Consider the following 15150-nt stretch of genomic DNA (forward strand, 5'->3'; position numbering starts at 1 on the left):
TAATAAGGTATCACCTCACATCAGTCAGAATGGCTATCATCAAAAGGTCTACAAATAATTAATGCTGAAGAGGGTGTGGAGAAAAGGAAACCCTTTTACACTGTGAGGATACTAACTGGTATAGCCACTATTGAAAACAGTATGGAGGCTCCTTGAAAAACTAAAAGTAGAGCTATCATATGGGCCTAAAATCCCATTCCTGGCATACAGTCAGAAAGGATGAAAACTAATTCAAAAAGATGCATGCACCCCAATGTTCATGCAGCAACATTTACAACAGACAAGACTTGGAAACAACCCAAGTGCCCATCAACAGGTAACCGGCTTATGAAGATGTGATACACGCATATAGGGGAATACTACTCAGTCATAAAAAATGAAGTATTGCCCTTTGTAGCAACACGGATGGACCTAGAGAACATTGTTTAGAGAAGTAAATCAGACAGAGAAAGACAAATACTATGTGATATCACTTGTATGTAGAATACAAAAAATAATACAAATTAATTTATGTACAAAACAGAGACTCACAGGCATAGAAAACAAACTTATGGTTACTAAAGGGGAGAAGGAGGGAGGGAGGGACAGACAAATTAACAGTATGGAATTAACAAATAACAAACTACCATACATAAATAGATAAGCAAGAGGACTTACTGTATAGCACAAGTTATTATATATTGAATATCTTATAATATGTTATAAAATGAGGTGGGTATCCATATAGACTAGGTGGTAGGTACTTTGATGAAACTCAAACAGGAATCTCTCCCTTCCTTAAAAACTACTCTTTGTGATGTAACCTGCTTAGCAGGGTCTTCAATACTCTTTTTTTTTTTGACTGGCATTATTTTGATGTATGAGGTAGAGTAAGAGGGAGGCTGCTGGTAAAGGATGAACTGTCCCCCTTTAAAAAATTATTCATAGGTATTTAGAAATAACTTTAATTATTTTTTTGATGGGTAGATTCTAAAGCAGTGATTTTCAAAGTGTAGTTCCCAACCAGCACCATCAGCATCACCTGGGAACTTGTGAGAAATGCAATTCCTCAGGCCCCATTTCAGACCTACTGAATTCAAAACTCTGAGGGTGGGGCCAGAATCTGTATTTTAACAAGTCTTCCTGGTGATTCTTCTGCATAGCCTTCAGGGGTTTAAGTAATTAAATTATGTATGTCAATGTTTTAAAGGTGTTTTTTTCTTTTTTCAAATTAGTTAACTTTCTGAAGTTTGGAAAATGTAAAATTATAAAAAGATGACAGAAGACATGGCTTGTTTAAATACATCTTCCTGAAGGGAATATGGAGCGTTAAACAGAATGTGGTGTCTGGCATTTTGAAGTGCATGTTTCAGCTAAGGGTGGGGGCCTGTTTAATGTATAGTGAAACTGCTTCTTCCAGGATGAGATTCCTGCAGTTCATCACAGATGGCCTACATATTTCTATAAATTATATCTACTCTGAATTTGTTTGTCATTTGACTCATCTACATGGGCTTATTATAACAGAATGTCATCTTGACCAAAGAAAATATTTTCCTAAAAATCTCTTAAGAGAGATCAAAGGTTTTGACACAAGGCTTTAAATAGAGTGTATTATGTTATGCACATGTTGAAAATCTATATGATTTTCCTGGGGGGAAAAATATGTTTCAGTAGTATCTTGTTAATTTGCATCTCTGGATAGACAGAGAAAGTTTTCCTCCAAAATCCTGTAGACAGTATATGTTGAAAATTTTGAGACATTACCAAATGGTTACCCAAGGTGATTCTATCTTAGATTCACACCAGCAGTGTATAGGAACACAAATTGTCCCCCACCTTCACCAGTGCTTGCTATGGTGGTGTAGTAGCCATTCTGTTGGGACTCTAATGGCATTTTATGGTGATCTGAATTTGCACTTTCCTAATGACAAATAGCATTGAGCATATTTTCATGTGCTTATTTGCCATCTGTCTATCTTCCGGTCCAGTGATCCTACTCTTTTTTATTTCAAAAGAAATAAAAGCACATGTCCACACAAAAACATGGATCCTTGCTATAGACTGAATTCTCTCTCCTCCAAATTTATATGAAGGTGAAAGCTGTGTCCAACTCTTTGCAACCCCATGGACTATACAGTCCATGGAATTCTCCAGGCCAGAATACTGGAGTGGGTAGCCTTTCCCTTCTCCACGGGGTCTTCCCAATCCAGGGATTGAACCCAGGTCTCCCACACCGCAGGCAGATTCTTTACCAGCTGAGCCACAAGGGAAGCCCAAATTTATATGCTGACGCTCTAACCCCTAAGATAACTGTATGTGGAGATAGAACCTATAAGGAGGTAATTAAGGTTAAAAGGGTCACATGGGTGGGACTCTGAGAGAACAAGTTTAGTGTTTTTACGAGAGAAGACACACAGAGCTCATTCTCTCCCCGACAGCTCCTCACAAAGAAGAGGTCACGAGAGTATGCAGTGGGATGGCAGCCACCTATAAGTCAGGGGAAGAGGTTTCACCAGAAAGGAATCATCCAGGCATCCCGATCTTACTCTTCCATCGTTCAGGACTGTGAGAAAATAAGCATCTGTTGTTGGAGCCACCCAGTCTATAACCTTTTGTCTTGGCAGCTGGGGCTGACAAGTACAGTCCTCACAGCAGGATTTGTAGTATTTATATTATTTGTAATAGTAAAAAACTAGAAACCACACAAATGAATGGATAAGCAAATTGTGGTATACACATGTTCAAAGCAATACTACTGAGTAATACAAATGAACAAACTATTGATATACAAAACAACATGTGTAAATATCAAAAATTATGCTAAGGGAACTAAAGCAGACCAAAAAGAAAAGAGTTGGCACTGTTATTCCATTTATATAAAACTCTAGAACACGTCGATAGCCGATTGTGACAGAGAGATCTGTGGTTGTCTGGGAGGTGAGGTGTGGTAAGGAGTGAGAGGGAGAGATTACAAAGATACAGAAGCAACCTCTACGGGGTAATAGACAGGTTTACCAGCCTGACCGTGATGATGGTTTCACGTATACATAAGTCAAAACTTACAAACTGTGTACTTTAAATACACACAGTTTACTGTGTGCCAGTTATTTCTGGACCAAACTTGAGTCTGCTAGCCTGGCTGAAGTAAAGCCAATTTCCTGATTGGTTTGTGGTGAAGGAAAGTTTGCTGTTTTATTGCAAGGCACCTAACATAAGGTGAGAACCGGCAGCTCATACTCAAAAGTCCTACACTCCCCAGTGGCTTTCAGGGAAGGATTCTGATAAGGGACCGGGTGAGGGAGAAGGCACACCTCCTACTGATGAGTTAGCGGTGAAGTAACAGGGTGGTGTTTCAAAAACTGACGTCATAAACCTTCAGATTCTAACTGGTCTGGGGTCTAAATGCTTGTGGTCAGCAGTTAACTTCTTCCACCCTGTAGGAGTTTTAGTATCTTCAAAACAACTCAAGGATATGGCTCAGAACATTATCTATAGCCCTCAAGGAGGAACTAAAAGTCCTTGACTTGGTCTCCTGGCTAAACTATTATTCTTTTGTCTCGCTTGACTGTTTTCCTGTGTTTCTGCATTTTCTCACTTCTCTGATTAAATTTTCCCTTTGGAACTTGGAAGGCCTAGGAGGCTAAAGCGTTTCTATAAACAAGAGGCAAGGGGACAGGAGGGTAGGGACTGTTCCTGGGAAGGCCCCACAGTATCCTGCTTCATTTCAGTAGCTCAACAGGCTATTAAACAAAGAAAACCTGTGGCACTTCTATTTTCTCCGGGCAACTATGTGTTAAGTGGATTTTCTTTTCTCCATTTTGATAAAGAAATGGAGAAGAAAATGCCTCATCCAGAAAAGGCTGTCATATATACAGGACTCCACAGCTTTGAACTTTCCCTTGTGAGGAGCCTAGAACAGAACTCCATCCCACCCCAAAAAGCTAGCTTTTCCATTACCACTGGAGGTAAATCAAAACAAAACCACAATATCAAGGAACATAAAACTGATGGCAGTAAACTCAAAACTGGCAAACAGATCATTACACTTGGGACTTATCTTTTGTTTTTTCAAGCTTCAGTTCAGTTCAGTTGCTCAGTTGTGTCTAACTCTCTGCAACCCCATGGACTGCAGCACACCAGGCCTCCCTGACCATCACCAACTCCCAGAGCTTGCTCAAACTCATGTCCATCCAATCAGTAATGCCATCGAACCATCTCATCCTCTGTCGTCCCCTTCTCCTCCCGCCTTTAATCTTTCCCAGCATCAGGGTCTTTTTCAATGAGTCAGTTCTTTGCATCCAGTGGCCAAAGTATTGAAGTTTCAGCTTCAGCATCAGTCCTTCCAATGAATACTCAGGACTGATTTCCTTTAGGATGGACTGGTTGGATCTCCTTGCAGTCCAAGGGACTCTCAAGAGTCTTCTCCAACACCACAGTTCAAAATGGCCAGGTGTGGGAAGGTCCACAGGAACTGCAGGGCACATGAGCAGATAGCCTCCTGGTTCCAGGCCCTGGCTCTGCTTGCTGTATCGGTTTCCCCAGGGGGATCTGGAGGCGTGCTCTAGGAAGGGGCAGGGCGCATCAATTCTTCGGCACTCAGCTTTCTTTACAGTCCAACTTTCATATCCATACATGAGTACTGGAAAAACCACAGCTTTGACTTTGTCAAAACCATAGACAGGCCTTTGTTGGCAGAGTAATGCCTCTGCTTTTTAATATGCTGTCTAGGCTGGTCATAGCTTTTCTTCCAAGGAGCAAGCATCTTTTCATTTCATGGCTACAGTCACCATTTGCAGTGATTTTGGAGCCCAAGAAAATAAAGTCTGTCATTGTTTCCATTGTTTCCCTATCTATTTGCCATGAAGTGATGGGACCGGATGCCATGACCTTAGTTGTCTGAATGTTGAGTTTTAAGCCAGCTTTTTTCAAGCTTAGGTGGCTCTATTGGATATTGTGGGAAAGAATCAATCTTTCAACCACATTTGGTAATTTGGGTGAGGAATATTATATGACAGAAAAGCTTCCACAAGAAAATACACTAAAATCTAGAATAATAAGATGTCAGCTCATGGGAGGCAAAACTTTGTGTCAGTGCAGTCCAAAGCTGGACACACAATTTGGTTAGAAACTAAAAACCTGCTTCAATTTGACGGTGAGCTTGAAAGAAAAAACAGGGTTTGATTCTTAGCTTTAGGTTAAGTTCATACCAAATATAGTGGATTTATTGCCCTTTGGGGGTTGTGCTAATTCGTGTTTAGAGAGAGGCTTTCTACAGAAGGTTCTTTGTAGCAAATCACTACGGGAGGAAATTCCTTCCAAAGTTGCATTGTGTATTTCCATTTTACTGTGCTGCGGATGCCAGGTTTTTTTTTTTTTCTTTTTTCTTCAAAGTAGTAACGTCCTAGGCTTTAAGTAAATTTTTCACACTTGGGCTCCGTACCGTAAAACTGGTAGAGGAGAGAACTCAAAACTGTCTGATGCCCAAACTCTCGCTCTAATACTCAATATAAAGTAGAGAAGATTTCTGGCAGGCCCGCCGTCAACCATGCCCCGAGTTCTCCCTAGTGTTTCCTCTAACTTCCACTTGCATTGACTCACTTCTGGTTCCCAGCTGGAGAGCACAGATTGCACCTGCTCAGAAGGCCGGCGGGGGCCCCGTCTCACCCGCAGCTCAGCCTTGGTGGTTGTGCACAGACAGGAGTGCCCACCAGGGGGCACTGCAGCCTCGGAGCTACCGGGCCCGCCCGTCCTGGACAGAGCCAGTGGCGCGGAGGCCGTGAGACTGGGAGCGCCGAGCGCCAGGGTCCGCGCGGAGCCGCGCGCTGCCGCTTCCTAGAGCGCGCCTGCAGATCTCCCCAGGAAACCGATACAGCGAGCCGAGCCAGGCCCAGGGCCGCGAGGCGGACCGCTCACGCGCCGCGCGGTTCCTGCGCGGACCTTCCAGCACCTCGCCATTTGACCATCTCTGCTCCGCCCTCCATCCCCAGCCGAGACCCCGCCCCAGAAGGGGCGCCCCCTTCCCGGCCACTGGGTCCCGGCAGGGCTCCCGGGCCTTTTGCAGACACCCAGGCCCGGCCCAGCTGCACCTGGGCCGCTCCCGCCCGGGGCGCCACCCTTCGCACCGCCGAGAGAACTTTCCCGGGAGCCGCCGCGGCCTGGCTTGCCCCAGGGCACACCCCGCTCGCCCGCCGGCCGCGATCCCAGCCGGGGCGCCGGCTCCTCCGCCCCCCAGTCTCCCGATTGCCCGCTTCTCTGAATTTCCTGGAGAAGGAGCACTCCGCCGCTCGGGCAGGGGGCTCTCGGAGGGAGAGCTTCAAGTTGCCCACGCATAGACCCGTGATGAACTCGGGGATCCCCAGACGGGAGCTGCGCCCCGCGACGAGCTGACCTCCACTCGCCGGTCGCGGTAAGGATCCCGAAACCCTTTCGGACCCTTTTCCGGCTTCGCGGTGCGGGTGGGCTGGGGAGGCGGCGGTAGTGGACTGAGGGACGACCCTCGCCGCTGCCTCTGCGGTGGGGCCGGGACGTCGTGGGGGCACCCCTGACACAAAGAACAGCCGAGTGCTCCCTGGTCGGCGAACCGAACCGGGGGCTGCGGGGTGGGGTCGGCGCTGGAAACGCGCGCCCTCTGGGGACCCTGGAGGCGGCGGGGAGGCTGGTGCGTTGCTTCTGCGCTCTGGCGGGCGTAGGTGGAGGGGGCCGCAGGGCTTCTAGGGGCTTCCAAGCCCCAGGAGGGCCCGGAGCTCTCGTCCCTTGCTTTTCTTGCCCCTTGACCCCTTTGACAGGCGACCTTTCTCGTCCCCAGGGCTGCGGGAGGGGCCGCGGCGCCCCCGCCTTCGGAGGAGCCGGAGCCGCAGGATGCGCGGGGACTCGCCGCCGCCCTCCGCGCCCAGTTCCGCCGGCGCTTCCTCGGCCGCTCCCGGGCGCTGACGCTTTCCCGGGCTTCTCCGCCCTCCTTACCTCCCGTCCGCGCGGGGCGGCTCCGCTCCGGACCCCGCCGGTAACTGGTGCTCTCGTCCTCGCCGCGGCGCGGACAATCCGTTCATGCCTCGCGTTTGAGGGCAGGGAGTGGCTCAGCGGCTGGGTCGCAGCTTTCTCCGCTGGCTGAGGCCCGCCACAGCCGACATGGGCTGTTTCTGCGCGGTTCCGGAAGAGTTCTATTGCGAAGTTTTGCTTCTGAATGAATCCAAGTTAACTCTCACCACCCAGCAGCAGGGCATCAAGGTAGGCACGGGTCGGGGGCGTGTGCCAGGGGAGGGCGTGCGCAGCCGGGAGAGCTAGGGGGTCCGCGGCTTTGTCCCAGGGCTGGCACCCGGGCGGGGCGGGCGGCGGGGCGTCTCCGCACGGAGGGAAGGAGCGGCAGCTAACCCCCGCGCCCAGGTGCGGGGTGGACGTGTCAGGCCGAGTTAACTTTGAGTCCTTCATAAAGGAGAGTAAGTTTGACGTCTGGCAGGATAGTCCATGCACCAGCTCTCAGCTGCAATCCACCGTCCTGCAACTGAGACCCCAACTCTTCCCCTACCTCGTTCTCCTCCCAAAGCAGCTAAGGCCCCCAGAGCTCCCAAAGAGGCGCAGAACTGAATATACAGGCGATCCTCGGCTTTGTTGAACGACTATTTTTTTCTTGATAGGATTGCTGGGGAAGGAAAATAGCTCACTCGCTGAAACACATTTATTAGGTGGTTGTGATTGTGTCGCCTGTGTTTGTGGTTGGCTAATGTTACGTTTGGCCGGAAAATAATTTCCTTTTCCGAAAGCAACCTGGTTTTAGCCCTACGTTTAAGTAAACATCTCTCCAAACGAGGTAGTAACTTTGCGCCTCTTTGTAGGTCGTTAAAATGCAGTTACCTCTATTAACCTGAAGAACCCAAACAAAAAGGCTATGGGAGCTTGCAGACATCCACTTCCTTAATTTTGATGGGCTCGTGTTTACGGTTGACAACCTGAAGGACGCGCCTGCGCGCTAGTTTTTGTCTCGGAGCAAGGTAGCTACCTAGAGATGATCGCAGTCCCGACTGTTGTGTTGTTTTCTCTTTCTCCAGTTTAAAATCACTTCGGCATTTTAGATATCTCAGCTGCTGAGTCTGATAAGGGGAAATCGTCCTTCCCCCGCCTCTCTCTCATACAGGCCGTCTGAAAAATAAAGTTAAGGCTGCCAATTGTGTTGTCCTTGTCGTGTCATCTCAGAATTTAATCCTAATAGCGTAGACTCTGGGCATTTCCTTGTGTGAATTAGTTTTTACATAGCTTGATACACACTAGAGTAACTGTTCTTCGTCAAAAGTTTCAGCTTTGTATCATTCTTGGTGTACAGAATTCTGATTTTACAGCTGTCTTTTTTTTTTTTTTTGCGTGTCAGAGAAAGGTAAAAATGATCAGTTATAGTCACAAGATAAAGTTAACCGTTTAGGAAATTGTTTTGAATATTGTTTCCCTGTCATTGTAATAAGCAAAAGTCAATCAGATTTTCAGTGTTTCCTTTTAAGGTCAGTAAAAGACTCTTTGGGCAAGAGTGTTCATTGTATACTTCTGGCTCTTTATGTTCCAACTCCCATTCCCCCCCCCCCCCCCCAACATGAAATCCAGGAAAGAACTTACAAGATGATGTAACATTCTTTGGTGTACTGTGCAAATAAAATAGGCAACACTCACAAAAACATCATACATTTTTGATAACACATAGATTCTTTTTGGCTTTGAAACAATTAGAGAAAGATAACTCATGATCTGATACTAAAAGAACAAAGCAATCTTTCTGAAGTCTGAAGTCTAAAGTCATCTGGTATGTGAGCTTCCTATTTTATCATGAAAGCCCTATTCCTGTCAGCTGTGGAGCTTGTACATTATTCTGTCAAGAGAGCAGCCAAGACTTGGGATCAAATGGAATAATAGTCAAAGAAACATGAATCAAAAATCCTGATCCATAATTACTTTTTATAACCTGATGGTGCTTATCTTGTTTTACAAATAGGTGGAAAATTGGTGAGTGATTCAAAGGCATTCACAACTTTATAATGCTGTTATTTTGGATATATGCCTTTTAACTAAACAATAATTTAGGCATGCTTTTGTTGGACGTAATCATTTTGCAGCAGGCATGCCCTCTTTCAGTGTCACAAAGCATGCCACAGTTATTTTGATGGCCATATGTGCAGCACAGATGTCTGCTGAAGTTAACCATATTATCTGTAGCTACCATGCTACCATAAAATGCGTGTGTTAAGCACCTATCTGCTTGTGCCCACATGCTCAGCTGCTCACTCGCATCTGAGTCTTTGCAACCCTGTAGACTGTAGCCCACGAGGCTCCTCTGTCCATGGGATTCTCCAGGCAGAATACTGGCGTGGTTTGCCATTTCCTTCTCCAATCTGCTAGTGGTATGTACTAAATTAAGCACACATATATATACTTACAAATGGTATTCAAACACTGAATGAATATTATGTTTATGCATATTATTGTTTTGTACATATTTGGCATTTTCTTTAACTCCTACTTTAGTTTGTAAATGAAATAGTAAACAATTACTACAAAGTCAGTAGCCAATAACTACTATTATAGTGTTTTCCCTCCAGGATAGTACTCTTGATAATTTTGATTATCACTAACTAAAGTTAGTTAAGCATATGACATTTTCCCCTGAAATTGAAATGGAATTTTTTTCAAAAGTAGTTTCTAATATTTATTTTGAGATGACTCTTTTTCACATTCTATCTTAAATGAAGACATCTAATCTTGTGTTAAAATTACGTATTTTAACCCTTAATGGAAGGAATTTTACTAATTCCTAAACAGTTACTTAAGAATTTGCTTGCATTACTATTATAATAATACACTATAAATTAAAAAGATTAGTTGTAGTAAATTTAAGTAGAAAGCATAGAAAGAAGCTTTGTAAAACATTTTTTTCCCCCGCTGTACTATTTTGAAAAACACTGTGGATTTGTTTAAACACCAAGTTACTCATTGAAAAGTTAGTTATAAAGTGAATTTTTTCTGCAACTCCGATCAAAGTTTTTCATTGACTTTAGGCAAAAAAATCGACATATTTGTTCCCATGGGAAGCATTTCAGCCTGAAGACAGTAGTTACGCATCTTATATGTTCAGATTCAACTGAAAGTGAATCAGTCCTGTCTGACTCTGCAACCCCATGGACTGTAGCCTACCAGGCTCCTTCATCCATGGGATTTTCCAGGCAAGAGTACTGGAGTGGGTTGCCATTTCTTTCTCCAGGGGATCTTCCCCACCCAGGGATAGAACCCGGGTCTCCTGCATTGCAGGCAGACGCTTTACCGTCTGAGCCACCAGGGAAGCCCCTTGTTAAGATGAGTAGCATTTAAATGGAAAATAATTTTCTGTTTCAAAAATAATTAGAAAAATAAAACCCGGTGTCATATTCATACTAATGAGATATAGCTGTTTGCCTTCTTAACTTATTTTAGAGGTAACCTCACCTTGTCAAACAGAAAGTCTTTTGCGTGCAGATTGTAGTTTGAGCCCAATCCAAGACTTAAAAACCCAAGTTTATATAAACTGAATGCTATTGGTTGTGTGTCGAGCCACACAATACCTTTTAGCTGTTTGTTCTCTGCTGCTATCTCTGTTGTTTATTTTAGTAGGAATTTCTGCTGTGGTTGGTCTTAGTTTTTTGAGCAGTGTTTATTCAGGAAAACTTTTGCTTTGTCCTTTGTAGTTTTCTGTGCTGGGGGAGGTAGAAATCTCTCTTTTTTGTTCTCTTGGAAAGCAAAACTTGAATGTGACTCAGACTACTTTTATTACTTGTCATTTCATTAGCAGAAGATTTTTAGGAAAAAAACAATCACGAGGTTTTATGATTTAGTCCACAAAATTGGTGCTGCAAACGTGAACTAGATTAGTATTTTCATTTCAGCAAGACTTTAGTCCTCTGCGTAGTGATGTAATAGACACTGAGGTGCTTGTTCCTCCCTCAGTGTATTTGACTAAATTAATGAAACCAATGACAGTAAGATGGAATTTCCTTTAACTTAAAAAAAAAAATGCTTTATTGAGATATACCATCCAATTCACACAGTTAAACCCATCCACTAACTTTTAAATGAAGTTACTTTCTAAATCATCCTGAGGTTCCTGAGGGAATATTATGAATCAGTTTTGATACTTTGATCAGAAACTTCCTAATAAATTAGAAAAGCAGAACTTGGGGACTTGAATTATGTGCATCTCTCTTACCAACAATTGTTTCTTACACTCCATTTAGATGGGTAAATAAAACATCTAAGAAGACTGATAAAAAGTGAAAAGCAGTAGTTTTTTGCAAATCATATTATATTCACATATACCTATATCTTTTAATACCAATGACATAAGGTACGCAGTCAGGGACCTTCTAAACATAGGCTGAAGCAAGTAATTATACCCCAGCATTTCTGGTAATATAAGATTGACTATGGGTCTTGACTAGTTAGTAAGTTACATGTGACTGGAATAGTACACCTCTTCCACACTGCATCTAGGTTTCTAAATCTCAAACATGATATCTGTGTTGTATCTGTTTAAGATGAACTACTATATAAATGCTCCCTCAAAAATTAAAAAAAAAAAATGGTTGAAAGTATTTTTTCCAGCTTTATTGAGGTATAATTGACAAATGAAATTGTAATATGTTTAAGGAGTACAGATTGATGATATAATACACGTATATATTGTGAAAGACTTCCCACCATCTCACCATTGTTAACACATGCACATCTCACACCTTTCTTATTGAAAACACTTGATTTCTACTCTCAGCAAATTTCAGTTATATACTATAGCCTTATCCCCTATAGATGCCATGTTATACCTTTAGATCTTCAGACTTAAATGCCTCCTCAATTTTACAAGTTTTTTTCCTTGAAAAAAAATGATTAAAAATGCCATTTATTATCCATGGTTTTAAAGTGATTTAAAAGCAACTTAATGGGGAAAGCATTGTTTGTTACCTTTACCAGATAATGACTAGCTATCCTTTTCTAGGGGCTTATAATTTTCTTGGATGATGCTGGATCACATTTTTTGCAGCCCCATTAATAAAATTGTCCTTGAATTCTATAATATTAAGCTTAAACTAACTTTAAGTTAGTTTAAGTTCCAGTAGTCCTGTATGGATGTGAGAGTTGGACTATAAAGAAAGCTGAGCACCGAAGAATTGATGCTTTTGAACTGTGGTGTTGGAGAAGACTCTTGAGAGTCCCTTGGACTGCAAGGAGATCCAACCAGTCCATCCTAAAGGAAATCAGTCCTGAGTATTCATCGGAAGGACTGATGCTGAAGCTGAAATTCCAATACTTTGGCTACTTGATGCAAAGAGCTGACTTGTTTGAAAAGACCCTGATGCTGGGAAAGATTGAAGGCAGGAGGAGAGGGGGATGACAAAGGATGAGATGGCTGGATGGCATCATCGACTCGATGGACATGAGTTTGAATAAACTCCAGGAGTTGGTGATGGACAGGGAGGCCTGGCATGCTGCAGTTCATGGGGTTGCAAAGAGTCGGACATGACTGAGTGACTGAACTGAACTGAACTTTGAACTAAATTTAAACTAACGCACAGCTTTTGTTGTTTTGAGCATGGGTGGTATCTTAGTCTATTCAGGCTGCTATAACAAAATACTACAGACTGGATGGCTTATAAACAAGAGAAATATATTTCTCATGGTTCTAGAGGCTGGATGTCTGAGATCAGGGGTTCCAGCATGGTTTAGTGAGGGCCCTCTTCCAGGTTGAAAACTTGTTGTGTCTTCATGTGGCAGAAGGGGCTAGGGAGCTCTGTTGGCCTTTTTTTTTTTTTTTTTTTTAAAGGTACTAATCCTAAAGGCCACACCTTCTAAAGACCATCACTTTGGGGCTTAAGTTTCCAACATATGAATTTCAGGAGGACCCAAACATTTAGACCATAGCAGATGGTGATAAAATTAAATCTGAGTTGCTGGGTCAAAAGTTCAGACTCGACTTTCCATTAGCTATATGGACTGTGGTTGGTTATTTTAATTATAAAACGAGATGAGAAACTCATCTTTTGTTCAGTTGTTCATGTCAGGTTGTATCTTTGTGGGGCCAGATAGTTCTTTGTTGTGGGATGCTGTCTGCTCCATTGTAGGATAATTAGCTGTAGTTGTAGCCTCTACCCAGGAGATGCCAGTCACACCGCTTGCCTAAGTTGTAACAAGGAAAAATACCCCCAGATGTTGCCAATGTCTCCTGATAGGTGAAATCACCCTCAGTTGAAAACCACTGCCATGGAGGGTAGCAGCTTCCCTTTTTCTTCTGTATTTGGTACCCAACCTTCCACACTGTATGCAGACTAACTTTCAGATGCCTTCTTTTTTCTCTTTTGAAAGAGAGTTATGTGCCTCATAGGTTAGTGAAAACAATATGAAATCTGTATCTTTAACTTGCTTAATATTCTTAGACTAGCAGGCAGTATACTGGATTGATGGGCTGTAGCATCAGACCACTGGATTTACATATTGGTTCCACTGATTACTTAGTAGATGTGAGGCCTTCAGAAAGTTACTTTTCTTCTCTGAATCTCAATTTCCCTATCTGTAAAATGGAAACAAAATAATACCCACTTCATGAATTCAAGGGTGCCTTAAGAAAGAAAGAAAGAGAGAGAAAGAAAGAGAAGTCGCTCAGTCGTGTCCGACTCTTTGCGACCCCATGGACTGCAGCCCACCAGGCTCCTCCATCCATGGAATTTTCTAGGCAAGACTACTGGAGTGGGTTGCCATTTCCTTTTCCAGGGGCTCTTCCTGACACAGGGATCGAACCTAGGTCTCCCTCACTTTGGGTAAAGGCTTTACCATCTGAGCCACCAGGGAATCCCTCAAGGTGCCTTGCATGTGGTAAACACTCAGAAATTGTTGGTCTTGATTCTTCCTCCTTCTTTCCTTGTCCTCTTCTCCTTCTTTGAGTGCTGCATTCCTGTTTGCATATAAAGTCCAGCCATCATGTTTGAGTTAACATTCTACCTGACCTAGACCTTCAGCAATTCTGTGCACCCAAATGACTTGCGCTGTGGGTAGAACTGCTCAGCCTTCCAAACATACCTGACTTTCTTGCACCTTATGCTTGGGATTGCTGCTGGGTGGTACCCTTTTGCCTTTCCTTAACCACACACTCATCTGAACTCATCCTTTAAGACAAACTGAGCATCCCATCTGTTAGAAAGCCTTCAAGGCAGTCTGCCCTGGCAAAACTAAGTGCTTGTCTGTGCCTTGCACACATCCTATTATAGCATTTATCACACTGCAAGCATTATTTCTAGATGCTCCTCTCTCCCTTCGAAGCCTGAGAGCCCTTACCTGTGATCCCCAGCAACTAGAGCTGTACACCACATGTAATAGATGCATATTCACTGTAATTTGAATAGAAGAATCAATGGAGTATTACCACTGGAATAGGCTGAATAGGCCATGTTGAAAATCTTCTGGATAATGACATTCCTTTGCCATTTTATTTTTACTTGAAAAGATCCTAGAATAAAGTGAATCTTACTGTGAGAAATCCTGTTGCCAAGGTACTCGAATTTTTACATTGATAGTGGGTAGAAAAGGAGATGGTGTAGTGAACTGAGTGCATGCAGGACATTGGTGATCTAGCTGACTAGCAGCTATTTCAGAAAACATGAGTTATACCACTTTTGTGTTACAGAAGTAACTACTGAATCTTTCCTCTCTCTCTCTTTTTTAAAAGTGTAACTTTCCCCTTACAGCGTAAGAGTCTTTTGGAAGAAGGGCATGTTTCAAGACCGGATAATAGATCCTCACACTTTAGTTGCTTTTCTTTCTTTGTCTCTGATTCTTTAAACCATTGGAGAAGAGTGTCAGTTGGTTTCATAGTGTGGGTTTACACAATTGGGGACCATTGGTATAATTTTTAATCTTGCTGTACTGCCAATTTTACTCCTAAAGCTGCATAAACCTCATCTGACACTACTCTGAGGCATAATGGAAAAGACAAGGTCAAAGTTAAATACTGAGTTTTTATGACAAGTGATAAGTTTTTCATTCTGATGCACAATGGATTTTTCTGCAGGTCTGTTATAAACAGGACAGGTCAGATGTCAGATTTGCCATAACCCTCCAGCTTCTCTGGGAGCTTCCCTGGGAGCTTCCTTAGTGGTTCAGGTGGTAAAGAATCTG

General features: G+C 43.3%; 2 protein-coding genes across 3 annotated transcripts in view; one reads left to right on the top strand and one right to left on the bottom strand.

Moving 5' to 3' along the window:
* The first annotated feature begins 2938 nt into the window (after window positions 1–2938).
* Window positions 2939–15150, top strand: part of EPB41L4A (erythrocyte membrane protein band 4.1 like 4A) — a 279429-nt gene continuing 267217 nt past the window's right edge. For both annotated transcript variants that reach the window (XM_081505741.1, XM_081505745.1), the window contains exons 1-3: window positions 2939–3198; window positions 5594–6388; window positions 6788–7206. In XM_081505741.1, the coding sequence (XP_081361867.1) occupies window positions 7108–7206 (99 nt within the window). In that variant the 5' untranslated portion in view covers window positions 2939–3198; window positions 5594–6388; window positions 6788–7107. The remainder of the gene's footprint in view (window positions 3199–5593; window positions 6389–6787; window positions 7207–15150) is intronic.
* Window positions 5815–7109, bottom strand: LOC145513798 (uncharacterized). The gene is made up of 2 exons (XM_081510756.1): window positions 7075–7109; window positions 5815–7030 (listed from the first exon to the last, which is right to left on the bottom strand). Exons 1-2 carry the CDS (start codon window positions 7107–7109, stop codon window positions 5815–5817), a joined length of 1251 nt encoding a protein of 416 aa, XP_081366882.1.

Source organism: Giraffa tippelskirchi, chromosome 7 (genome assembly GCF_054371585.1).
Source record: "Giraffa tippelskirchi isolate mGirTip1 chromosome 7, T2T-mGirTip1v1.2.pri, whole genome shotgun sequence".
Taxonomy (NCBI): domain Eukaryota; kingdom Metazoa; phylum Chordata; class Mammalia; order Artiodactyla; family Giraffidae; genus Giraffa; species Giraffa tippelskirchi.